The sequence below is a fragment of the Apteryx rowi genome, unplaced genomic scaffold (genome assembly GCF_003343035.1).
Source record: "Apteryx rowi isolate R43461 unplaced genomic scaffold, aptRow1 scaffold_23, whole genome shotgun sequence".
Lineage (NCBI taxonomy): Eukaryota > Metazoa > Chordata > Aves > Apterygiformes > Apterygidae > Apteryx > Apteryx rowi.
The window spans coordinates 1,258,401-1,285,060 of record NW_020448641.1 but is presented as its reverse complement, the minus strand read 5'-3'; the positions used below and the strand labels follow the sequence as shown (position 1 = coordinate 1,285,060).

Genomic DNA, 26,660 nt, shown 5'->3' with positions numbered 1-26,660 from the left:
ATCTTTGTATTTGTCAGTGCTGTTCAGCAGACTTTGAAATCCTGAATCCAGGCAAAGATGAGTTACAGTAAATGTGTGTGCATCTGAACTCTACCTCTTCAAGGATTGCTTCAATACTCCCCTTTCAAATAAAAACACTCAGTGGTAAACTTTACAAGTTCCTTATCTATCCATTCACCCTTACAGACATAAATATAAAGACTGCACCATAAGACTGCACAGCAAGAAAAATATACRGAAAAAAGTATATAATACAGTGTGGACATTCCAGCTGGACTGGTCCAGCTTCTGCAGCGCTACGACATTGCCGTGGGGCTCGCAGAGGGTCTGGGGTTCAGCGCAGGGTGCCCACGGGGTGCTAGGGGCCTTGGAGACTGATCCCTTCCAGTGGCAATATCATCACTAAAGACCACTAGGTTAAGGCCCTACAGAATGAGCAAAATCTGACTTTAGATCTGTAGGAAACCTAGGTACAGCCTGTCAAACTTGAAATTTTTACTCTTCAGGATACTGTCTAGGCTGCAAGAATTGTTTTGAAACTGGAAGGTGGGGGCTTGAGTCCCTCCTCCCCCTTTTTTTCTGTACGTTTTCCAATATAAAGAAGGCAAAATCATTATTTTTTTCTTTTGTTAGCCACATAAAGTTATATCCTGAAATCCTTCGTACCTTGAATGTAAAGCAACGTAAAGCAATAAGAAAGAATATTAAAGGGGGTCATATCGGAAATTACATTTTTACATAGGAAACCTTGCCAATGACTTAAGAATAGTGCTATTGTCTCGGGGCTACAACAAAATCATGTTTTAGTTTTATGTTACAATGAACATTCTTTCGTTTATGTATCTTTTATGTATGGTTCACAAACAGAAGGCTCAGAACTAAGTGGAAGAACTTCATCTAGCTAACGTACTTGGTAATGCTTTCAAGTACCTTCTTGATAAATAATAACATTATGAGAAAATGGCAGGAGACATTCGTTTAAGTAATCAGTTTAAAATAACCCTAATGGCCTCGCTACATTTCAAAGAATGACGGCCAGCTGGGCCTAACGATCATCTTGTCCCACATTAAACAAATGTTTTGGGCCAAAGACATAAATAGCCTATCATCTATATGCTTTTAAATAATAGCAAAAACAGTAAATTCACTGAATTTCTTGTTTTAACAAGCTAGTCTGAATCTTATACTTAAAGAATCAGACTTTTAAATTTTGACTTATCCTCCCATGACTGAAAATATATTAACAGAAGCCTTCAGCCAGTCTTCATTTATGGGACTTTGTATTTTTTAAAGCATAAACAACAAAACATATTAATAAAACAGTTCTAGCCTGGAGACAGTTAAAGTTCTGACATCCAAACCTCTAATTATATGCCTCTTAAGTCTACTGATTACTAATGGTAAACATTATAGGTTTTACTGCCTAACAACAGCCACCTTGAATTTTTTTTAATGGAAATTACATAGATTTATAAGGAAAATATGTTTTGAGAGTGTTGGAGGGAGGTGTAAAATCTGCACACACTAGTGCGTTACACACTCATTTACTTTTGCAGGATCAGGGCCTAAATGTGTTCTGTGTATTAATTTCATAAAGTTTGTGCACAAAATCATCAGCTCTCTGGAAAGAGCAGGGACGCAGTGAGATGGATTTCTGCAGAGGTGATTTTATGTCTATAAATAACTGTATGCAAAATTCCTTATATTGATGGTAATCTTTATGAGGTCAGTTCAACACAGGTTTATAACTGTTACTGCAGAAAATAAAAGTCAGGCTGAAGCGCTTTACAAAATCAGTCACTGCATGCTATTACTGTGATTTGTAATTCATATTTCATTGCTGGTCATGAGGCTGACAGCACTGACGTGTTCTATTGTAAACTGAATTTATGCTTCATCTATCTACTCATAATCTTGATCAGGTCACGGTAAAATGGCTGAAGTAACTCTGGTAGCAGCTACGCAGTCCAAAGGATTCCTCCAGCCCCCGGCAGGACGACCCAGGCGGGGAACCGTGCCTCCAGGGCCTCTCGCCCGGCTGCCTGCGGTGATGTGGACCGGCTTCTTTTACAAGTTTGAATAAGAACCTCAGAGGGTCCGAGGCAGATACTCCACCTTCCGCACGTCAGCATCAACTGGAGCTGCCAAGTTTTCTCAACAAAGTGAGAAAGTCCAAGGAAAAGAGCAACTTTTCTTAACCCCTATGTGACTCCAGCATCTCCTTGCTTTACAGAGTGGAAGCGGAGCCACTCATCTTTGGAGGAACAGTAGGGAATTTGGTTTCCCACTGCTGGGATCAGCGGAGTTGACATTGATGACACTTCCCAGGTTAAGAAGAGCAAAGAGCTTCCAAGGGCTATTTCTCCATCTTGTGCTGTCTTTCGGGTGACACACGAGAAGTGTCTTTCCTCCTTTGTTCATCATGCAATGAACATTTCTGGGGCTTCACCGGGACCCCTGGGATTGTGCGTGACCAAGTTCCTTCACATACTACTGAGCCACTGCTCTGAGCTGGAAGAACTACCACTTTTGGTTATGTGTGTGTGTGTATGAATTTATTTATAGTTGCATTTAAAAAGTGCATAGTGTTCTGGATAGCTATATATTACTGGATGGCATCAGAAGATATATAAATAACCATATAAACCTAACATTTTTGGACATGAAGTTAAGAAAATATTTTTAAAATAGATGATTTTATGGCAGTGGCMTATAATGTATTTTTGCCTAAGCTTTTTAGAAGCCAATTTTCCAAAATAAGCCTCAATTCTATTACAATATTGCCAGTGTAAGAATACTCAGAAAAATCTGTTTTTTTCTAACTTACTTTAAATCGCAGAGTAAGCAATTTTATGAATTGTTTCAAATTTCTCCTTTATTCACATACCACTAACAAGACAATATTCTTGTCTTGTTACTGAGAATTGCACTGAGAATTACAGTTAAGTAACATAAAAATTACATGGGTAATAGACCCCCCCAGTAATTCTTCATTTGACTGCTAGTTCATAATTATGAAATGTTTTCTGTCGTGATCATATATGGCGCCACATTTTCATAAATGAGATGTTTCAGATAATGTAATCTGATTTCTTACCCCTCTTTCCAGAAGCATATCACGGAAATGAGTAATGCGTTCTTCCAGAGGAAGCATAATCTGATGTGCTGWCGTTTTCACATTTTTCTCCTCCGCATCATCCTTCCTCTGGTCAGCACTTTGGGAATCTTCTGTTCTTTAACAAGGAAAGACAGAAAATAGTTCAGTAACTGTAAACTTGGGAGTGCATTTTTAACGCTCTACTTTCGCTGGAAAATTCTGCAGGAACGTAGGATTTTGTCGGATGCCCGAAGCAGACGCAGTGTTTTGCAGACCCTGGCAGCTGCCTAGCTCCCCAAATCTGCAGCTAGTTATTCAACGGCGTTTTCCTGAGGGCCCTTCCCGGAGAACCACGACAGCTCTTCAYGTGGAAGTACAGTACAGCTGCCTGACCAAAGAGCGTAACTCAACAGTGAAACACTACCCTATGTTTCCAGCTACAGGAAAGAGACAGTTTTATACGACGTTTGTCAAGGAGTGAAGATTTTAAAGGAGTCACTGAAGAAACTCGTTTTGTTAGTTTTTTTCTTTTATTTTCTCTGTTTTTGTGCCCCAAAACTTCTTGACTTCAAAGAACTAGGCAAACTCAGATCTGGAATTCAAACTTCTGATGTGGGTCCCCCCCTGTTGTTTCTTAATACACTGAGTGATGAATGGATTCAAGCTTTACTTAAAAAATTAAAGACCAGGAGGCTGAAAATGATCACCATGTTCAAATCAGGACAACGAAAGTGAGGCACTTCGATTTTTAGCATCCTACAAGGAGTGACTGCATTTTTAGCAATGCAATTTTCACTAACTGAATAATACTTCAGTTTGAATTTTCGACATGAAAACACTTTTCTACTTCCAGGGTGTTCTATGATACAAAAGTCAAAATTCACTTCCGAGAAAGTGAATTACATCAGTATGTAATATGAATCCTAACATATTAGCTTCTGTCTGTGAATAATTACATTACTCTTAAATTTATCTAAAATTATATTATTAGTGATTTGAAAGATATCAAATTGTTATTCTTCACAGAATGATAGTGACATTTTTATTGTATTAGCAATTTTTATTCTGTAATATGATCCATGAAACATCTAATCCAATTTTTAGTGTGCACAAAAAGCTTTTTCAAGCTGAAACTGAGGGAAATACAGAACACTATTTCATCATTTAATCATCAGGAGAGACCCTCTTAGGTACGGATAATTGAAAATGATGCTGCAAATCATACAGACTTTCTTTTTTCTCATGCCAAGAATTACAATAAAAAAAAAATCTTTAGTCAAATAATACAATAATCTGCAACCAAAGGAATACAACGAAGTCTCTGACTTCATAGTCAAAAGGACACACACACAGAGCCTGCTCTTTGTCTTCTACTATCACAATTTTTGAAGCCTACAGATCTCAAAACAGATAGGACAGTAATGCTGTAATACTGTTCATAATAATAATGCAATATTGCTTTTAAAATTCATGTATCCATGTACCCAGTGACAGGACAAGAGGCAATGAAGACAAATCAAAAYACAGGAAATTCCATCCAAATATAAGAAAAAACTTTTTTACTCTGCGGGTGGTCGAGCACTGGAGCAGGTTGCCCAGAGAGGCTGAGGAGTCTCCATCCTCAGAGATATTCAGTGACTCGACTTGGTCCTGGGCAACCTGCTCCAGTTGTCCCTGGACCAGACCATCTCCAGAGGTCACCGTCAACCTCAACTCTTCTGTGATTCTGTGAAGAAAACCCAGAAAACCTAAGTTTCTCTGAAGATTTGTTTCTTTTGTATTTAGTACTATTAGAGCATTGCTTGGGTAGAATTTGACTTAAGTATTTTTAAATAGTCTAGTTATACCTCAGTGAAACAATAGCAGAATGTAGAGGTTCATGGATGGACCTTTAAAATACCAACCTTTTATTAAGGAAATACAGTCTAAATGCTTGTTTAAATGTATTAATGTTGGACTATAGCTAACAGTTTATGGCAATAGTTACACCCCAATGATTTCAATAAAATGAGTATTTATCYTGTAGTATCCAATTCTTCCTGCATAATAATATATATCCATGGAAATGCTACGGAGGTGAAAAGAATTATCCAGTAAGATAAGAATAGCAATACAAGAGAGAACAGAATTATCTTCAAAACATCCACTTTGAAAATACAGATTTTTTAGTGTTTACCGGTCAAAATACCCCAAAATACATAACATAGTAGCTATGCAAACTTATGTTACTGACATAACATTGTTACGAAAACATTTATTTTATTCAATGCTATTGAAAATAGTTTTCATTTCAAAGCATTATCTCATGCAGCAGCAGCTCTTGAGACCAGCTGACCCTATCTGCAGTTACCCGGCCAGAGGTTAAATAGGTTGATATGTCTCCAAGGTGCTCATTAAAAAGAGAACTGTTCATTTGAGTTTTGCTTTGCTATTTTGGCAGGGGMGAGGGGGCACTTGACTTCAACGGAGTTAAAGCTTTCATCCAATTTCTTTAACGTAAGTACATACCCTTACAGTTCAATCTTTTCATCAATTTCAGTGTAAATAACAGTTACAAAAAACAGATGATGGCTATGGAAAACACGTATTTTAGAGAATCATGGAGTTCGATGAACAGTGGATACCTTAAGAATGGCTCTCGTAATTTATCCATAAGAAAGAATTTTTTTTTCTCTTTGCACTTATTTGTAGACTACTTTAGCTTCCCAACATTACATATGGACAAGTAAACTTTAGAACTTACTTATTTCTCTTAGTTTTGATGCTAAGATCATCATTTTCATCCCCTGGGCAAGAAGTAACACTTTTATCTGCTAAAAGAAAATAAATAAAATTAGGGTGATTAGATTTGAACTAAAGAAACAGGAATACAAATTCCCCAAATTAACCTTTCACTTCCTGATCTTTGGTACCTGCTCAGGTATTTACTGTTTTCCAATGAGTATTTTAAAAATAACATATATTTCATCAGACACTCAGAAATGCTTTCATTAAAATTTAAGTGCTAGTAACAAAAACAACCACGTTCAGCCTGAAAAATGTCTCATTGTTCACTTGTGATGTGGTTTTTTAAAATCATGTTACTGTTTCACCTGACACTCCCTCCTCCCTTTCCTTAAAAATCTAACTACAAAGATGCTATCAGAAAAGCATTTCAGCCCTGAGAGCCTGCATAATTCGACAGCCTAATTCTCATCAGAACTTCCTTCTTTCCCCATTTCTCCTTCCGACGTAAGCGCATGCAATGCAACAGTATCGAAAGGCCATGCGGATCTGAAGAACCTCCCCGTTCCCAGTGCTCCGGATACTCTTCCACGTCAGACTTCGAAGTGGTGTGGTTACTCAGAATGAATGCGAAGTATACGGAACTGATATTTATTTCTGGAATTTTAGAATACTGATATTTTTTTCAACTATACAAACTACAGATTTCAGCAAAATTCAGGCAGACGGTCTGCTAGAATCCATGTCCGTTCACTGCTTGGTTTGTGTTGGGGACTTTTCAGTGGATCAGACATTAGCTGGGGAAAATAAAAGTCAACCTGTACGTGACTGGCTTTGGAATATCAGAGAGACTAAACCTCAGCCTTTTTGTATTAGACTGGTAATAAAGACATGTCTTGCTATATAAGAAACTATGAGAAGATAAAGAAAAAATAATTCAAAAATAAACATAAAATTGAACTTAGGTTATGGAGATAAAAATGGACGGGTTAGCTGCTTGGAATAACTCGATATGGTGAAATTTGATTCCACTGAAGTCAATTAAAACTCTCCTAGACTTCAGTTAGATTAGGATTTCACCTCCAAGGGATTTGCTAGAAAAAAATTTAATACAAATGGAGAATGGTAATTATTTTTAAGCTTATAAACTAATTTCAAGTTCTTATTTGTGCAGGTTCAATCTTCGTAATACTGAAGCTAATATAATTTGGCCATTTATTTCAAACGGGACAGAATTTTGTTCTTAGCTCATTTTGTTTCCCTGTTTTAGGGAAATTACTTGCATATTAGTGTGCTTTCAGCAAATGTTACCTTTTATCTATATTAAGTACACGAACCCTTCTTGCTAAATTCTTCTTTGGGAAGCTCAGTCAAAAATACAAAGAAATAAGAAAAACAATCTGTAGACCTAGATGGTGGAATATAATTCAATAAGCATATTATAAAGCTATTAATCAGGAGTTAAACAACCTGTGGAGGCAGCAATGACCTTAACTTCAATAAATTCTGATGATGGTAATATGGAAATAAGAGAGCACTGATGTTATTTTAAAGACAACTGAATTTAAAGATGACTCTAGGTTCAGTGATGATTGGGCAAGCACAGTCTTCTTTCTACAAAATCCACTCTGACTTTAGTATTTATTTCCTTCTGCTGATACATGACCTATCTGAAGTTCCTCTTCTGAAAAATGACAGCCTGCTTGCAGGAGAGATACTAAATCCTCCTTGCTTTACTGACATGAGTGACTACTATGGGAATTGTGTCTTGAATGGAACAAAATTAGAATTAGTATCATCACTTAAAATTTCAGTGCAATGGAAAACTTAGTAAAACATGGCAAATGATATCTACACTCTCACTTAGGAAACTATTGAACCGTATTGTACCATTGGGCCTCTACGCAAGATTATATACTGACTGTGAAAAGGAAGAGAGGCAACTGAGCACAAAATCTAATAATTGATTTAAAGCTGGAGGAAGAATATTACTTGACAGCAATCTTGCCATGAAATCATGAAGCTGAGCGCTAGCCCAGTCTGACTGTCTGCCAAGCTTAATTCTAATTAATTAAATCATTCAACTAATTCCAGTCCTGTAATGAATTCCAGTTCACTTTCCAGAACACAAAAAAAACACCACTCTTCAGCAGTGGACTTAAACCATTGTCAATCCATTGGCAACACACAGAAATCTGATTCATAATTTTGTAAAGAAACTTAGCATACATACATCTTATCTAAGACTAGTTTACCTATCCTATTTATACGGGCTATTATCCATTATCTAATATCCTATCTATATTTGTATTTTTATCTGAACACTAAAGAATCCAAAATATTTGTGGGAACAGAGTGGACTAAATTGTAACTTTCAGTATGGATCAGGATCAAATATGAATCAATATACAGTTTTGTGTATTTAAAACACCAATTTTCTTTTACTCAGCTGGGGCAGGGGGAAATTTTCCTCAGCCTAAACATTCACACAAAGCATTTTCAAAAAAAAAGAAAGAAAAAAAATCTTTTTTCAGACTGAGACTTTCTTGATATTACAGGGGTTTTCATATCAAATTCTCCTACTTGTCACTGTCCCTTAGCAAGAACTGATTCCTGTTCCACTAGCTTTTGGGTGTTCTCACTGCTGTGGTTTTTTTTTTTTCCATTAAGTTGGCAGAAACTTTGATAGTTATGATAGAGTAAAAATAGGTGGCYGGAGAGCTTCAAAGTTTGCTCAGGACTCTTTTCCATGGTGCTGCACTCGATCTTGCTAGAATGAGTAAAGTCTATGCTTAGTGGTCAGACCTGAGGGACTGCAGAGAGGTTCGCAGAGAAGGGCAGTATCAGTCAGAAGAAGATATGATTTGAGTCGCATCAGAATTCTGGAACAAACATTAGATTCTCCATATAGCTTTTACATTTAATACATTCCTTGCAAATGCAAGATGTTCTTGTTCAGTAGTTCAGAAACCTTTCCTGCGGCTCCGCTGGGTAAGTTGTAGTCATCTTTTTGTCTACTGCATTTATACACTCTAATGACCTGCACAGTTTGATAACTTTGACTGCACAAATCCCAGTGGGCATATATTTGAGTACCACACGAGCCGAGAGGAACAGGAGTAGATGAAAATGCCTTTATCCATTGCAGTAAGAACAATTTCAAGAAATCGTTCAGAAGAGAAAAGGATATTACGGTCAGTATATGATCCCACTAAGATACGGAGGAGTAATGATAATTAGTGAAAAGAAAACACAGCTGTAATCAGAATATGTTGCACTATTCTATCAGAAAGCTTTAACTTGGTAAAATGGATGATCAAATTATGCAGGTCTGGGAAGCACTGCCTCTGCCTTGGCCCTACGTTTTGTTAAGGACGGACCTATTCGGTGGGACAGTCTGTGTGTCTGCAGKGAACCGAGGCGGGTGTGATGCCGCTGAAGCCACGCGTTCCCTATCACGCCCTGGCTCCACGCACGCTCACCGAGCCTGGAGACGGYGGAAGAGGCCGTGCCTCCCTTACGATTACAAGAAATGGCCTTTTGCGAACCCATTAGCAAAGAAGCACGACACCTTCATAAATCCCTGAAGAACTAATACTTTGTGGAGGTAGAATAATTGATAAATGAATAATTTTTCATTTATGCCTAAATTATAAATGCACTTGATCTTTCAGTGGAGTGATGCACAGATAAACTGTAACGCTCCATGAATAATTATGCTTGCTCACATTTCTTTGTGCCTTTGATTTAAAAATTCTAATTAAAACTCCACAGCAGCAACTAAACTAAATAAATTAGGCAACTATTGTTGCAAACACACAGCTCATTTCTTTTATTTATTTACCCGACATTACAATGTAAGAGCAACGGTAACAAATAATTCCTTTGACCTCACCAGCTAATATACACTAATTATAACCTGATCTTCTCAAATACTGAGCAACCACAAGTTCCAATTATATTAAAGAAGACGAAGACTATTAGCAACAATGAAAACCATGGTCATAAAGAGCCTGGTGCATGAATCAAGTCTTAGCAGTACATATACATAATAGAATATAAAGGATGGAACACAGAACAAAAAATAAATTTTGGAAATGACACATATCAGCAATGGCTTTAGATCCTTCACATTAATTAATGATAGACTATGAATAATGGCCTTTATCTTTGGTTATCATGCCCCCCAGCCAGTAATTAATCGATCTTTCAATAAATCCTGCAACTTAAAACTTAAGCTATATTTTTCTCCTGAAGAAGGAACTTCAGCAGATATGCTTTGGAATTATTCAATGGAATTTATCAAAACTTGCTCAAGCCATATAAAAAAACCACATGATTTTGTTTCAAGCCTCTTACAATTTAAATTTATATTGAAAAATGTAATGATATTATATGTTGATAAGGAATACATAAATAGAAAACCACTCTCTGTAGCATTTCTTCTTAAACCTCTAATAATGATAACATAAATCCTGATTATCACTCACTTGTATCTACCTGTAAGCACAGTCTTTCAAATCCACAAATGCCTCACCACCTTTATTTTGCAATAGTTAATTTGAAGCTGTGCCTGCATATCAAAGCATACATTATGGCCCTGATAGCATGAGTGTAAAAGACGGGTCAGTTCCTGAGACTTGCAGACTTATCTTATTTTTAGTTACAAAATATTACACTTTTAAATAATGATGAAGGTTATTTCCCCCTCCATATTTCTAGATCTTGCCACCAAAGAATAGCTATCAGCTGAAGGATGTTCTCCAGTGAAACTACCGTTAAGTAAAATATTTGTGTGTGGTGGAAGTAAGAATTCCCTGGCATAAACAGCTCATCCAAACAAACAAGGTTTCTGATGGCTGGCACAGATCTGGATGACTCCCCGCAACGGCAGATCTTACTGACACAGCTCCCGCATGAACGCCGGTGGAAGGAGTTGGGAAACAGAAGAAGTGTCCGCACTGAACGGAGCAGCTCCCAGTAACAGGGCCAAGGGGGTAAACGTCAACTGGTGAAACAAGATTTTTGGAGAGAAACACAGTGGAAGAAGCTATGGAGCCTGCTGCCCCGGCAAGCTCAGGCCGACACGTGGGGGCAACCTTTGGGACGGTCACCAATGGATAAAGCTGGGGCTGACCTATGAAATGAAGGAGAGTGGACTGAAACGACAGCATAGCACAGGGAGCGTGGCGGGGCGGATACAATGGAGGTGGGGTGGGAAAATCAGGCTGGAAAAACTGTCTCAGCAAATTGGCCTGTCTAGCGGAGGACCAGACGGCAAACCTTGGATCAGTGAAAAGCCATGGCCTTTCTTTTAAACTACATTTTGAACCACTTAAAATATATTGCTGTAGATCAGCAAGTTATTCTTTAGTCAGTGCCAAGAATATCCCCTCCAGGAATCCATAGTGTTTAGAAGGTGAGTGGCAGAGCTATGTCTGGACTGAAGCATCCATGTTGCTATCAAACCTTTTAGCACTCATTTGAGATTTACTGTTGGGATTTTTTCTCCCTCTACAATTTGGCCGAATACCCATTAACTACAGAGTATCTCCTTTTTTAGAATAGTCAATAGGACATTTGGATAAAGAAAACAATGCTAATGCATTCCTAATGTACATCTTGGAAATATAAGTGTAATAAGACATAAAGACAGCGTCTTCCAAGACGTATTTTATATGTCAAAGACTCATCCAAAATAAGAAGCCATCTATTTCTTCATTGGAAATAATGAAAATCCTCAATCCCCAAGTTTAGCATTTCAGTAAAACAAATATTTAGTAATAAACATTAATTTTAACACAGTACTTTACACAAAATCTCAAAATGAAAACCATTCTAATTATGGTTATCAAATTTTCGCTGAATGCATTTAGCAATCAAGTTGCATTTAACATTTGAGTTTAAATAAATGCAAATAATCACAGCATTAGTTACTTGCTGAAGTTTCCAGTTTGCGTTTATGAGGTGGGTCTTCAATGATTCTATTTATATCGCCGCGATTCTTTAGATCCACTGGTTTCTCCCATACAGACAGCTGCATTGTAGGGTTGAAGAAGAAGACTCTGTCATCTCCAGTCCAGACTACACACCTATTTCAATTGATAAATTGTGCTTAGATAATATCAAATACACTTACGAACAAGAAATTAACTCATGGCTAGCTTATTATATCCTAGTTTACAGTGCACAGGTGAGACTCATTTCAAACTGACAACCTGCAAAGGCCCTGCTACCCCATTCAAGTTATCTTGAGTAGAGTAACTCTTTCCATATCAATAAAATGCCATAGAAATGGTATAAACATGCCGTAAGAGCAGTAGGTCCCATATTCTATCATGGTAGGAAGAAAGAAACAGGACAGGAGGAAAACAGGGATGTTCATAGCAAAAGAAGACWTAGGAAAATACATTTCATATTTTAAGGATGTTAACTGTGAAAGTAGGAAGCCACAGAAATCTTGATAGCTGCTGAAGAAAACTAACAAACACTATATTTGCAGTCTGACTTACACACACGCACGCACGCATGCATGCACGCACATAATGGGAAGATGTTAGTCTCTTTGAAACATAGATACCTGGAAGGAACAAATCTTATTACTAGTTCTCCAGTGCTTAATTGTTATTAACACAGTAGGGAACAGAACTGTTTAAGAAGTCTGGTCTGGGCAAAAGACTGCAAATGTGAAAAATGCCACATCACTGCAAAGTATTTTTACAAGATACTTTGAAATTTTCTGTATACTACTTGTAAGACATCACCGCTGATCTTGCCCATACATATAATAAAGAATATATTACCTTTGTAAGAAATGCATCTTTGTACAATTACATAGTGCAGGAAGTAGTTCAATGTAAGAAATGTGTTATTGAGTCTGAAGATCAGAGTAATTACGTTCAGTAAAGTTAAAACATTCACAAGATGAACACCAGCGCGAAAGCAGTTGAACAAACTCAACTGTTGACTTTTCAGTTATACTTACACAACATACAAGTTTCTGCATCCTGAATTTGGTGACATGGACATGACAAATATTTTAATAATTCCATATTATTTTAATATACAAATGTTTTGGATCACAAAATAGCCTCACAAAACAGATGCTCCGTTCGCTTCCGAGGCAATGATTAGCCATAATTAGTACGCCTGACTCTGCACCTCCGCGCTGCAGGGTCCCCTCTTCTAGCCCAGACCCTGATTATCAGGTCACGAACTGCAACTGAGCCATGAGCCACAAGTCTCCCCTGCATAAAATACCACGGGGGCCTTTTACGGGAACAGTTTAGAATGAAGACTCCACAGTATCATAAATACCACAGTCATACCAGAAGGGAGGAGAAAGAGCTTAGCATTTAGGTGAAGAGGACCGATGTAGCTGATTAATTTAAAAGGGTTATATTTATCCTCTTATCAAATATTAGACTTACACTCAGGATATAGGTCAATCCCAGAAGTAAATGCCTGCTTTGAAATGTCCCTTACTGCAATTTATTTTATTGGCAAATAAGCATACTGGAATTTGAATCACTAGGGGAATTAGTTGTAGATGATGATAAACTTGAAACCAGCATGTTGTTTAGGATCGATGAAGTTCTCACACACAGACAGGACTATCTAAGCTATTACTTGACAGAGATTCTAATCAGTATTTACAGAAACTTGTGCTTTGTCCCTGCTTATATCCTGATGTGCTTACTGCTTCTCTGACCACTCAAACAGATGTTGATGCTGCTCATTAATCACTGAACACCACCAGGTCTCACTTGCCGTTACTCAGGTTAGAAACTCTGGGGTCCCTTGTGACGCCTCTTCTTTTTTCTGTAACTAATGCAATTTGACATTTAATTAGAAATTAGTGTCCCTTTCCCAATGTAACATCTCGCCTGTCCCTCTTTGGTAAAATAACAGTTTCAATTATCCAAAGGGGAAGTACAGTATTTTGTCACAGAGCATAAACTGGAAATGCAGATACTGTTATACTCGTTTTTCCATTTAGGAAATTGTAACCTAAGTATGAGTAAGATTAGGAGTAAGATTATCATAAGATGATAATATTGATATATTTTATTTGTTTCATAAGGCAAATAAGGTTTATAAGGTAAATAAGGTTACCTTTTATAAGGTAAATAAGGTTTGGTAATAGTCTTGAAATTTTTTCTGCTATTACAAATTGCACTCTAGCTAATTATGGTAGGTCCTCTGCCTTCCATTTTTTTTGATTTATGCATTAACTTGATGTTTGGAAACACTGATGAGATGTGAAGACCTTAAGTCACAGATCTTTTTGGGCTGGGCATTACTGTCCTAGTCTCCTCGATAACCAGTTTCCTCTGAGTCTCAGCAGCAGACGACAGTTATCTCAAACCTTCTGATATTACCAGAGAAACATGAAAGTGTGAGAAAGAAAGAAGGAGAAAGGACATCCAGCTGCATAGCTTTTGGGTGAGCAGGCACTGCCTACGGAAGATACAACAACGGATGAAGATAAGGTAAGCACTGGTGATTTTATTCATTACACCAGCACCTACTGCTGCCTGTCTCTGCAGAACTCTCCCCTCTTCTGGCTCTATCCCTTTTCTATCAGCTTTTTCTTCTTGCTCGTTCTCCCTCTGCATGTCCACAGGCTTCTGAAATCACCTCCTGTCCTCCCTCTACTTAAGGTCCTACAAACACTTTGTGAACTTTAGCCTCGCCTTTAGTCCCGCTGGAGTTAACCRAGGTATGCAGCTCATAAAGCCCAGCACGCAGGACCACCTTTGCAGCAGTGCTGACAGCGTTACGGGATGGCAGCACAGGAGCTACGATTCCTTCCGCTTTCTTCACACGGTGATTACCACGCAGTTTGGAAACCCCTAACAGTCTCCTCCAACTTTCTCCATTCTCTAGGACATCTCTCTGGGACAGCCATCTAGTAACCTAAAAGCTGCCAACAGTAGAACGAGAAACATTTCTCAAGTGTTCACCATCTGTTTTATCAAATACACTCAACAGCCATCTATTCTAGACACTGATCTCTATTAACAAATTAAACTCTTCTGTTACAAAAGTGGTCAGCCTTAGTAGTGGAAATAATGGTAATTAATTCATAGAAAACATAATTATAGATAGCATATTATGTGTAAATGGCCAGCATCCCACAAGTTTAAATATATCCTTAAACATATGACTTGTTATTTTTGAAAAAAAGATTATTTTTGTAAGATCAGCATCCACCGAATAGGCCCATCTTACTTTTTTGAATAAGGAGTGGAGGATCAGGTCTGGAATTATCTGAATTCCATTGCCTTTTGCACTATGTGCTGAATGTCCTGCAAGGCTAAGAGGGGCTGGCAGCACATTAACAACTGGAAACTCACCTTTTAATTTGTTTTAAGTGGTACAACCTCCAGCCCCACTCAGATTTCCTGCTTCTGCTCCAGAATGACACCCCAGCATATGCTTGGTGATGTCACATCAACCATGGATCCCGCAGAAGCATGGAGCCAACCTACGGGTGGAGAGTGGTTGAAGTAAATTCAGGATTTTGTTGAATTTGTGTCACACATCTAGTTTTATAAGACTTTCCTATCCAAAAAATTGTAAATTATGAGTGAAGCACCCGACAGGCATACTCTGTGCTCCATTACGAGTCATGGTGCAGATTAGACTTTGTCACATCAGAAGGGGACAAGTGTCAGTATGAGGGCTACGCCATTTTCCTCTGGTCCCAAAGGACCAGATTTTGATGCCTTCTCTAGCACTCTGAGTACTGACTTGGTCATTGAAACTATCAGGAGACTCTGAAAAGTAAGGTTACGCCCTGAAGATAAAAATATCACAAGTTTGGACGTGAGCGTGGTGTACTTTTGATTAATGTACTGAATGCCCGTTCACCATTCAGCAGATACTGCTAAAGAAGATGGAATGCCGTGAGTTCCCCTTGTGCATTACCAACCGGTTAAGTCTCTTTTGAATAAGGATCACTGATGCTATAAACTGCTTATGACACTCCTGGATTCAAACATTTCCTGTTTACTATTTCATATTAACAGCAAATGTCAGGAAGAGAAATGGTTAATATAAATCACAAGTTTATGATGTCTAATTTATGTATGACATCAGACTGTGTTTACAACACTGCTTTGCAAAATGGCACTGTGTAATAATACTAAATAATGGCTGGTATTTGCAGAGTCTTTTAACCAAAGATTCCACAGATTTCAGTAACTGACTATAAACTAAAATGATTATTTTGTCCAGCCTAAAGCGCATATAGGTAAAGGAGACAAAAACATCCATCTAGTGAACCATTCAGGACAGAAGGTGAAGACTTTTTTTTTTTTTTTTTTAATTTTAAAACCACATCAGAGTTTTAGTTATATAGCATGTAATTACCTGAATGGGAACTTGGTCAGGAAACCTGGGTCATGGGACACAACCTATTTTCACAGATACAACCTGCAATCAATACCAGTCTTGCAAGACAACAAGAGTTTTCCACTGCCAATGAAATAACTACGAGATGAAGAGGATCTGGCCCTAAAAAGCATGACCATTTCTTACAGATCTTACATTTTCTCTTTGATCCCTCCAAGCACTTTCCAAGCTGGATCCTCAAAATGTGTGAGGTCTGACAAGATCTGAGCCCTAAAGAACCAGGCTGAACATTAATACCACACTACTTTACAAAAGCCAAGCAGAGATACACAGCAACAAAATTAGAAAGAAAAATAATCAGTTACATTCTGCAGGAATTGATTTCTGGCTATCAGTAGCGCACTCCACTTACCCTATAAATCTTAGGGAGCTGGCTCATACTGTGTTTGCCGCTATGTCCTCTCATTTTCGTTAAGTATATGATTAATGATGAAAAGCTGCAGTGGAAGCTTGCAAAGGAATACAGCGTTGCTACTTAGCATCCAGCGCAGCATATTTTCCCCACATAACAGACCACTAATGCATGTTTGGCTAGAGCAATGAGACTGATGAATGACTTTTATTAGGTCTGCTTGCACTTGCTTACCATGGTGAACCTGGCACTGGAGTGGATGCCACAGGCTTGTTGCCATTTGCTGTGCTGTCATCCTCATTTAGTAGTTTTAAAGAATGATCCTTGAAAGACAGATAGAGATTAGTCAATGGATAAAGCTGATACATAAGGATGTTATTGTCATAAAATCATACCCTTTAACTTGAAGTGGATTACCCAAACTGCCATTATTCCACTAGTGGTTATATGAACAAGCAGCTACCTTGAGAACAACCTAGGYAAACTGGAAATAATAAAAATGTTGTCCCATGTCAAACAGTACAAATGAAAAACCAGTAGACATGCTTTTGTACATGCCAACAGCTCACTTGGGATAGCATGTGTAATTCTGTATATTGCAGCGTAAATAGGACAGGTACCTCGTCAGAAATTAAACGTGTGGAATGAGAGACTGAGCCCGAGACCTGGAACCAGAAGGAGAGCTGTGATTGCTGAGCGCTCTGAGGAACCATTCGAAGTCAAAGCAACAGCACACACACGGGAGCAGTGGGGAAAGAGCAAGGAAAAGGGGTGCTGGTGACCCAAGCTGGCAAGAAAACACTTTTATAAACTTTAGTGCTTTAAGTAGTATGTGACGGAAGGAACTGGTTTGTGTGACGGAAGGAAACAGTTTGCATGGACAGAACCGGAGCAGCTGTGAGTGAGAATCCGGGGAATACAGAGTACTCTGCAAAGGTTAATAGTATCTCTGTGCTCACTAGCTGTTTAGCTGTTCATGTTTTTCATGGTGCTTTGCAAAGCCATAAGGCTTGCAAAAGCAATTCTCTTTGGCTTTGGCCAACCATGTCACCCACTTGAAACTATGCAGAGGCCTGACGTGCGGGGAACTGACTACACTTGTGTTGCTATCAGACAAACTTGTGATACGGTTCTGGCCGTTATTCAAAAAGCTGGCCTGTACAGATGGTTTAACAGATAATATGGCATAGCTGAACAGCTGCTTGCATGGTATTTCCGAAAAGTACAGGCAGTAAGTGTTTTAATGGTTAAAGAACAGCTATTTATTGTAGTAGCTTACGGAAACTAATTGAGAGGGGGCGGCGTGGGAAAGGAAGGCAGCGATAGCTCAGTACAATATCAAAGCTTGAGAAGCACATATATAATTAAAAAATAATAAAGCATGCATACTGAGGTCTTCATCCTGAAAGTACTTTACAGCTTAAGGCACTAAGGAATGTGCCTGAGCACCAGTGCAGCTGTACATGTGGGGAAGACCTGCAGAGTCTGGGGTTAGACAGAGGAGTTTTGGTTGCAGAAAGCATAAAGATGACAGCATGATAGGAACGCAACAAATGAAAATAAATTGAGCAGTGGCTCAATCTACATTTCCTCTCCTTGCAGTACAGAGCTCCTAACGTAAAAGGCATGTGGGCAGGAGGAGAACAGTGTGGGGAACAGAACATGCCTGTTTGAGCACCTTCATTACTGCTACTTTCTGAGACTGAGACGCTCTTCCACACCAACATACTCGGATAAAGGTATCCCTCTTTTAGCTTTAGCCATTTTCATGATACCTGTATGAGCTGTGCAGAAAGCAAATGTTTCTGTTTATTTCAGAGAAGATGGAACCATGATTTAGGTCCTTTTCCTTTATACAATACTAATAATTTAGCTTTTTTAAAAAAGCTAATGAAGTTACAAACATGTAAGATTACCTATCTGTAAGTTACACATAATATTTGCTTTCCATTTACATTCACCTGTCACTTTTATTTAAGGACCCCACGACTGATCTTTAAAGAAGGGCTACAAACAACATTTGTTAAGAAGTGCATAGCATTTTAAATTAGTAACATCAAAAAGGAAGGGGCCATGAACAAATTCTTCCTTGTACGTGGGGAGATGTGTATAGGCATCTAGAATTTAAAGCTCTACAGGGACTTAACAGCTGCAATCTGGGAAATACTCATTTTTCTAGACATTTACACTGGCACCACAGAACTGGGCTCAGCTATGACACTGATGTGATGCCCAGCTGTATCTCCCCAATACAAGGTTAGAAACAAAGAGGGAGAGAGCAGAAGAAAAATGCCACTGCAAGGCCACTCTCAATTTTCTTTGACAGGTCATGGTGATCAGCAGAGGTTCCTGAGGACAGGAAGAAAGCAAATGTCACCCCTATCTTCAGGATGGAGGCAAGGAGGAGGATCCAAGGAACTACAGGTGGGTCAGCCTCACCTTGATACCTGGGAAGGTGATAGAGCAAATAATTCTGGAAAACATTTCCAAACATGTTAAGGACAAGAAGGTGACTGGGACTAGTATGCATGGGTTTATGAAGGAGACATCCTGCCTGACCAACGGGGTAGCCTTCTACAATGAAGTGACTAGCTCAGTGGATGAGGGGCGAGCAGTGGATGTTGTTTATCTTGATTTTAATGAGGTTTTCAACGCTGTCTCCAATAAGATCCTCATAGACAAACTGATGAAATCTGAACTAGATAAAATGGATAGTGAGGTGGATCAAACACTGGCTTAACTGCCAGGCTCAGAGGGTTGTGATCAGCAGCACAAGGTCCAGCTGGAGGCCAGTTGCTTGTGGTGTCCTCCAGGGGTTGATACTGGGGTCTATACTGTTCAACATCWTCATWCMTKACCTGGACGATGGGGCAGAGTGCACCCTCAGCAAGTTTGCAGACGATGCAAAACCGGGAGGAGTGCCTGGTACAGCAGATGGGTGTGCTGCTGTTCAGAGGACCTCGACAGGSTGGAGAAATGGGCAGAGAGGAACCTCATGAAGGTCAAAGGCAAGTGCAAAGTCCTGCCCCTGGGGAGGAATAACCCCAAGCACCAGGACAGGCTGGGGACCGGCCACCTGGAGAGCAGCTTGGCAGAGAAGGACCTGGGCTCCTGGTGGACACCAARGYGAACATGAGCCAACAACCCACCCTCATGGCAAAGGCAGCCAACAGCATCCTGGGCTGCATCAGGCAGAGCAGTGCCAGCAGGTCGAGGGAGGGATCCTTCCCCTCTGCTCAGCGCTGGCGAGGCCGCACCTGCAGTGCTGGGTCCAGTGCTGGGCTCCCCAGCCCAAGAGAGACACAGATTCACTGGAGCGAGTCCAGGGAAGGGCCACAAAGCTGATTAAGGGACTGGAGCATCTCTCACACAAGGAGAGGCTGAGAGMGCCGCGACTGTTCAGCCTGGAGAAGAGAAGGCTCAGGGGGATCGTGTCAATGTGTATAAATACCTGATCGGGTTGGGGCGGGGGGGGGCAGGGTAAAGAAGGCAGCCAGATTCTTCTCCATGGTATCCCGTGACAGGACAAGAGGCAGTGGGCACAGATTAGAATACAGCTAAACATAAGAAAAAGCTTTTTTTTTTACTGTTGAGGGTAGTGAAACACAGGAGCAGGTTGCCCAGAGAGGTTGAGGAGTCCCCATCCTTGGAGATATTCAAAACCCAACTGGACACGGTCCTGGGCAACCTGCTGTAGATGACCCTGCTTGAGCAGGGGTTGCACCAGATGATCTCCAGAGGTCCCTGTCAAACCCAACTATTCTGTGAAAATCACAAACATTCTGTTTTTTCAGTTTAACCTTCTAGTACATGAATTTTGTCCCAGATTGTGTCACATCTCCACATTTGCACACAAACATACACATTCACATAACAGAATCAAGAATCACTGATTAACTGTGCTAGCTATTATTCTTATAGCATGGGGAGAAAACCAGACATGAATGTCCTTTCTCTAAATACTATGATGCTACAGTGACAGAGCTCATATAAAGTACCAAGACAGATTAAATAGATAGCTCTTTAAAATTGACTGTGGGGAACCATCCTATATTGATAGCAAAGCTCTAGATCAAAGAACAGTCCTTTATTCTCACTTAATTTGTGCAGTGCAATATTTTAAAAAGACTTTTTTTTAAAAGAAGAAAAAAAAAATCCATAACAGACCTTATCGTCATCATTCTCCACTGGCTTACTTTTTCTGTCAGTATGTAAAATCAAGGCCGGTGGGCAGGAGGATCTACTTGATTCCTTGCCATTATCTGTGAGAGCAAAATATTTTTTTAAATGTACAATAAATACATTCCCAACACTCCACCGAACCACCTCACCATCTAATACAGAACCTCTAGTAGAGAATAAAACAGCTGGTGCGCCAAAATGCTTCATTATTTAAAACTGAAGACTGTGGCTTTTGGCAGGCGTGACCTTCTGCAAGAGCATGCTACCTTAAGAATTTTACTGGGGAAAACTAAGTCAGTAGGCACTGCTGTTTATTTTCTGAAAGCAAGGAAGACTAAAGTCTCACTAACATTGCTAACTCAGGGACAGAGTAGACAGTTTGTAGTGCTGGGAAGTACAGGAAACGCTATAAGCATTTACTGACCAGGCTGATCGGAGCTTTGCACTGGGTGCTTACGAATTTCATGACAAGACTCAACCCAATTCACACCAAACCTGTTTCTATAGGCCAGTGAAAAAACAGAGAACTCCAGTGAATCCATCTCCCCTGCACTCAGTCGTGTCATTTACATACACACATGTGACACGTGTGACAAGGATCATATTACTTTTCTAAATATCACACATTATTTTACTGGGACACATCCAAATACTTTAGAGCGAGATTTTTATTGTATTGAGCTTTTTATCCTGCTTTCCCTGAAATCAAAGCAGAAAGTCTCTTTTTTTATGGGAACATGAATATATCTCATGGAAATTATCAACTGCTTGAAGCTCCTAGTAGCACTCTTCAAACCTTTGGAAATTCATTTTCCCCTTAGTTTACTAAATTATCACCTCATCACTAGAATGAAAGTGAGAACACTTATGGAAGGGGAGGAAACACTTAAGGTAACTTAACAGAAGTGACGTAATAAAATCAAAACAGATTCAATGGGTCTTACAAAATACATTTCCTTAAAAAAAGGTTCATAATTAGGCAGTCTCAAAATGCATGTGTTATTTCTCCTTTTAACACTGTATAAACTCATTGCTTACGCTTACACTGCAAATGTTGACAGATAAGAAGAGTAGCATTTTTCACTACTTAGTATCAGGCTGTACCTTCGTGGGATGAAAAGATGATCAAATGGAGGCTGTGACTCTATCTTTTCTTAGCGTATGACTATCTTTTCCTGACATTTATGCCACATCCATTCATATCTGCTTATCTGATCGTTAGCTTGCCCTAAGCTATCACAGCATACGTTTGCAGCAGCTTTAAACTGGTGGAAGTCAATTGCCCTTAACCGAGGATGTGGGATTTACACCAGTGAGAACATCTGGAATTAATACCTTACGTACAGCCCTACAAAAACTGGCTCTCTGCGCACTGCGCAGAACCATAAGCACTCTTTCCGTGAACGTGGTTAATGACTAGAGGACACTGCCGGGAGAATTTGTAAACTCTGTTTCCCTTTGAAGCTGGAAGATACTGTTATGCTCTGGGTTAACTTGCATGGAAGTTGTGGATGGGCTTTTAATTGCATTTTAATTGGAAACAGTTGCAAGAACAAGTTCCTCTCCTTTATAAAACAACAGTTGTCTCAATCCTAAAAATAGGTATTTACCCTTAACTCAAACTAAACCACATCACTAAATAACAAGGGTTTCCACAGAAGTGTTTCCTACAAATTTTGTGTGTCTCGATAACAGAGAGGCAATAGGTAACAGCATGGAAAGAGGGAGCAAGTAGGAGACACAGACTTAGCAGTCAGAAAAGTATTTCTCTGACTAAGAAATCGAAAAAGAGAGATTCTTTTTTATTTTCTGTAACACATCTGGGGTTTTGAGCAACAATATTCCATCCCACCTGTGACAGGCAGGACATCATGTGTTCTTAGTAAGTTAATCGAGCTTAAAAAAAAAAAAAAAAAAAGTTCTCTCCCACTTGCTCTTCCTAACTAAAGCAATTGCCTTTTCTCAAGTGAAACAGAAGAACAATTTATTTTACCCTAAATATAGCAACGGGTTCAGTGGAGAATGTGTATGGCCTGTGATATGCAGATGATTGATTGGACTACATGATCTAGTGGTTCTTCTTAGTCTAAAGGTATACAAGACTGTGAGCAGGGTCCATGCCATGACATTTAGAATTCTACCTTAAATTCCTACAAAATTTTAGGCATAGTTGAACAACAGATAATGATGATGTTTCAGCTCATTCACAATATAAATTCCAAGAGCTATATACAATGATAATCAAGCATTACTCTGCATACACGCCTGAAGAGTTCCAGCCCGGCAGTACAAATTATCAGAGGCGGCTCAAAACACTCCGAAATTACTGACATAACGATCCCTGCACCTGTACTTATGTACGGTGCTGCGGATGCCCAGCAGACGTGGCACCGGCTTTGCAAGGAGACCTCTGTTTTACACTCTCCCACCGCACTCACCTTCCAAATCCCAGGCAGCGGCGTAACAGATTTCTTTGCGAACTCCAGGTACAATATTATAATACAAATGGGAGGTTATACTTCCCCTTATAGAGTGCTATAATGAGGACAAACCATGACATATTCATCTCACCTTTTAACCAGCTCATCCTAAGAGACTGGGAGAATTTTCTGTCTGCCAAATAGTCTAAAACTTTGTTAGCAGCTTAAAAAGACTACTTGAAAGCACTGCTTTTCTAGTAATGCATATTATATAGCAGATTCACATGTAAGAATACTATTCAATTAATTTGAAAATTGCTCAGATTACAGAAGCATAGATACATACATGTAACATGAACTACACTGACAAAAATGTTAGAGCCTGTCAAGAATTTTACTCTGCTTCACCAGCAAATATATCATAATAAAAGTTAAAGTATGTCATTTTTCTCAGAAGACGACTTACTCAATGGGTAATGAAAAAGAAGATTTACTAACCATACCAATTAATTTCCACATTAGAAGAGCTAGGAGTATGGAGTGGATAATACATATCAAAAACATCTCTAAATTTAGCTTTCTTCACTAGACGTTTGTTACTAGAGAATCAAAGCGTTACTTGATAAATTCATCTTTGATTAAACACGGTAAAGTTACATCTGACTTCAGCTTGACTGTAAGTGTTCAAACCTATTTTTTATCCTAATGCACTTCTAGAAAAGGTTAGAGAAATCATAGCCAGAATAGCTGGAAAGGTCAGAGGAATCAAAGGAACAATACAATGATTCTGCTGGGAATTTCTAAATGGTTAAGACGGAAGCAAGGGTATGCTTAGAGCTGTGCATTTTGTGCCGAAGAACTCCTGAAAAAGGATAAGAAGAAACTGCCATGCTGGGGTTTCATTCTTAAGCCAAGAGAATAATCAGGATCCTGCTGTCAAATAAGAAATACTACATTTTTTAGTTTAACCCGAAGTAAAACTATAGTCTACACTAAGGCAATGCATTATTGTTTGTGTTGGAAAATGGTGCCAGAAGCGATGATAAAAATCCCATCAAAAAGCTCTTTGTGAGGAAAACAAAGAAACAAAAAAAGACATTCGAGAACCCAAGATGTTTCTCTCACTCAACACTTGGTAAAATCTGGCACCGCAATAGGAGGCCCTAGCTCAGATGTACCTCTGCTACATGTATATATTCTAAAGCTCTAAAACACGGCAGAAGGAAGAAGAGCTGGGCTATTTCTTAACTGTTTCACACAGGTATTTTGGCTTGCCTGTTCTCTCTTTCTGTGGCACGCTCCAAGTCCACTGCTCAGACGCTGCTTTGCACGAAACTGCAGGCGAAATGTGTTAGTTACAAACACCCACATTTCTGACATGGTTTTCAAACCACAATGTTATTAGCGCGCCTTCCGGAAACATGCTTGCAGAGGATGAAAGAAACCTTGAGACGTCTCCCTTTGTAGTATACATTCCTTTACAAGTCATTGATTTTGCAGCAATTTAGAGGCATGTGAATCAGCCCGAATACCCTGGGCTTTGGACGGCGTTTTAGACGCGCGTAATTGCCTCTGATGCTCTGCTTATTGTACTATAGCAGAACATATGCTGGAAGTCTTTAAGGATGGTACGATACTACTCAGTGTTTCTTGCTTTCAACTCTTCTGGTCCTGCCATGAAATAATCCCTGAAGCAGTAATTCTGGAAGGCAAATTAATTTGTGATGAAAGTCACAAACGAATTACTGTTTAGATAAGCCAAATCCCCTGATCCTGTAACTATGACAAGAAGCAACAGAACATGGAACAACACTTCCGATGAAAGATGCTTAACGGATGGGAGTCTTCTCCTAGCAGAGAAATCACGATAACCTCCTTCCAACTCTGCCTCTTCCCAGCTATTTCTCTAATCCTAGGAAAAAAGCTATTTTGATTCCTTTATAGTTTAATTATCGTGTTGGTTTAAAAAATAGCCAGGATCTTTCATTCTTTTATATGCATACGTATGCACGCATCAGAAAGAAGAAAAGCAGTAGACATGTTTACCTGGCTAGCATCACTTTTAAAAATAATAATTATATATATATTAATAAAAATACATTAATGTCAATTGCTAGATTTAAAACAAACTGTGGCACGTGTGAAATTCACCTCAAATGTTTCCCACATTGAAACATCTGAAGAAGTTGAAGAGCGGAAGAGCTGAAACAGGTGAGAGAAGCTAGGATACACTCTTAGCGCTGAGGTAGTTCAGATGTGATGCAAAGGAAGACACAACATGTGACGCAACTGCTCTTCTTACTGCGGTTTTCGCCCTCGTCTTCAATAGCTGGAGATTGGCTTAAACTGTGAGGCACTGCTAAGTAAGTGTGAGACTCTTTACATACATCACAATTTTTGCCCCTCTTTGAACATACTCTGCGCTGCTAATGCCCGAGGCAACCTCTCTTCTTCTGCCCTTTGAAAAGCTCCCTCGCGTTATCCCACGGGAACGCCGCAGCCTCAGGGAGCGACGTCGGTGCGGCGGCATATGCTGGAAATAGATACCACCAGCGCAGAACACCTCGGTGAAGTTTCCTAGCACGCAGTTCATTAAGCGTTCCCACGTAAAATAGACTTCCACAAAATTTTGGACAGTGAGCACATTTAAAGCAAGATGGAAATAAAAATAAAATAAAATAAAAAATGCGGGCTAAACTCCTGAAAGTCACGCTGCATGTCGGGAGTCATTTACTTCTATATCTATATTGAACATTCAGATGGTTTTCTCTAAGCATAACGTCAAAAACCGTCAAGCTTGTGTTTCCTCCAGCTAGCCCCAAAGCCCGCAGCTGAAGTAGAGACCAGCTAGCCAGGAACCGCCGCATCCAGGAGGGGACCTCAGCGCACGGAAAGAGACCCGACAGGACGGAAACTGCTGAGGCTGAAGGAGGCTTAGGGAGACCGGCATCGCCTTTGAAGGGGAATCTTAAAAGACCCTTGCTAAGACTTCTTAGATCGCTGCAGATTGCTTCTCGTCAACGCGCGCTGAGAAAGGACGCTTAACGAGATGCAGGTGTACCCCAATTTGCAGCTGGTGCACTTCTCCGCTCGGCTTTGCTCTTTTCTCATGAATCAACCTTCCTCCCACCCGCCCTTAACTAGATTTAAGTGCATAAGCATACTGCAGTCTGACAATTAAGCTACCAGGACATATTTTCAGCATAATCGCGCGGCTTTTTTACCCCTAAACTTAGCACTGTAATTAACAATGATGTGTTCCTGTTGTCGTGGTAATGCTACCCAAGGACGCACTGGAGACGGGTGAATAAAGATATCTGATTAAAGAGATTTCTTTGAGATTTCACTGTAGGTAGAGTCGCATGAATAATTCACAGTACAAAAGTAAAGGTGCAGCAGCAAAATTATCTGGGGTATATTACAGAGGTTGTCTGTATATGGTTATAAACATCTTACTTAGAATTAG

The 26,660-nt window shown here is 39.4% G+C and overlaps 1 protein-coding gene across 1 annotated transcript in view; it reads right to left on the bottom strand.

Annotated features, from left to right (window-relative positions):
- The window catches only part of TCERG1L (transcription elongation regulator 1 like), a 113,780-nt gene that overhangs the window by 9,811 nt on the left and 77,309 nt on the right, over window positions 1-26,660 (bottom strand). Inside the window, exons 4-8 of the mRNA XM_026065687.1 lie at window positions 20,760-20,854; window positions 16,827-16,915; window positions 11,759-11,913; window positions 5,841-5,907; window positions 3,098-3,233 (exon numbers count right to left, since the gene is read on the bottom strand). Coding sequence (XP_025921472.1) covers window positions 3,098-3,233; window positions 5,841-5,907; window positions 11,759-11,913; window positions 16,827-16,915; window positions 20,760-20,854 — 542 coding nt within the window. The remainder of the gene's footprint in view (window positions 1-3,097; window positions 3,234-5,840; window positions 5,908-11,758; window positions 11,914-16,826; window positions 16,916-20,759; window positions 20,855-26,660) is intronic.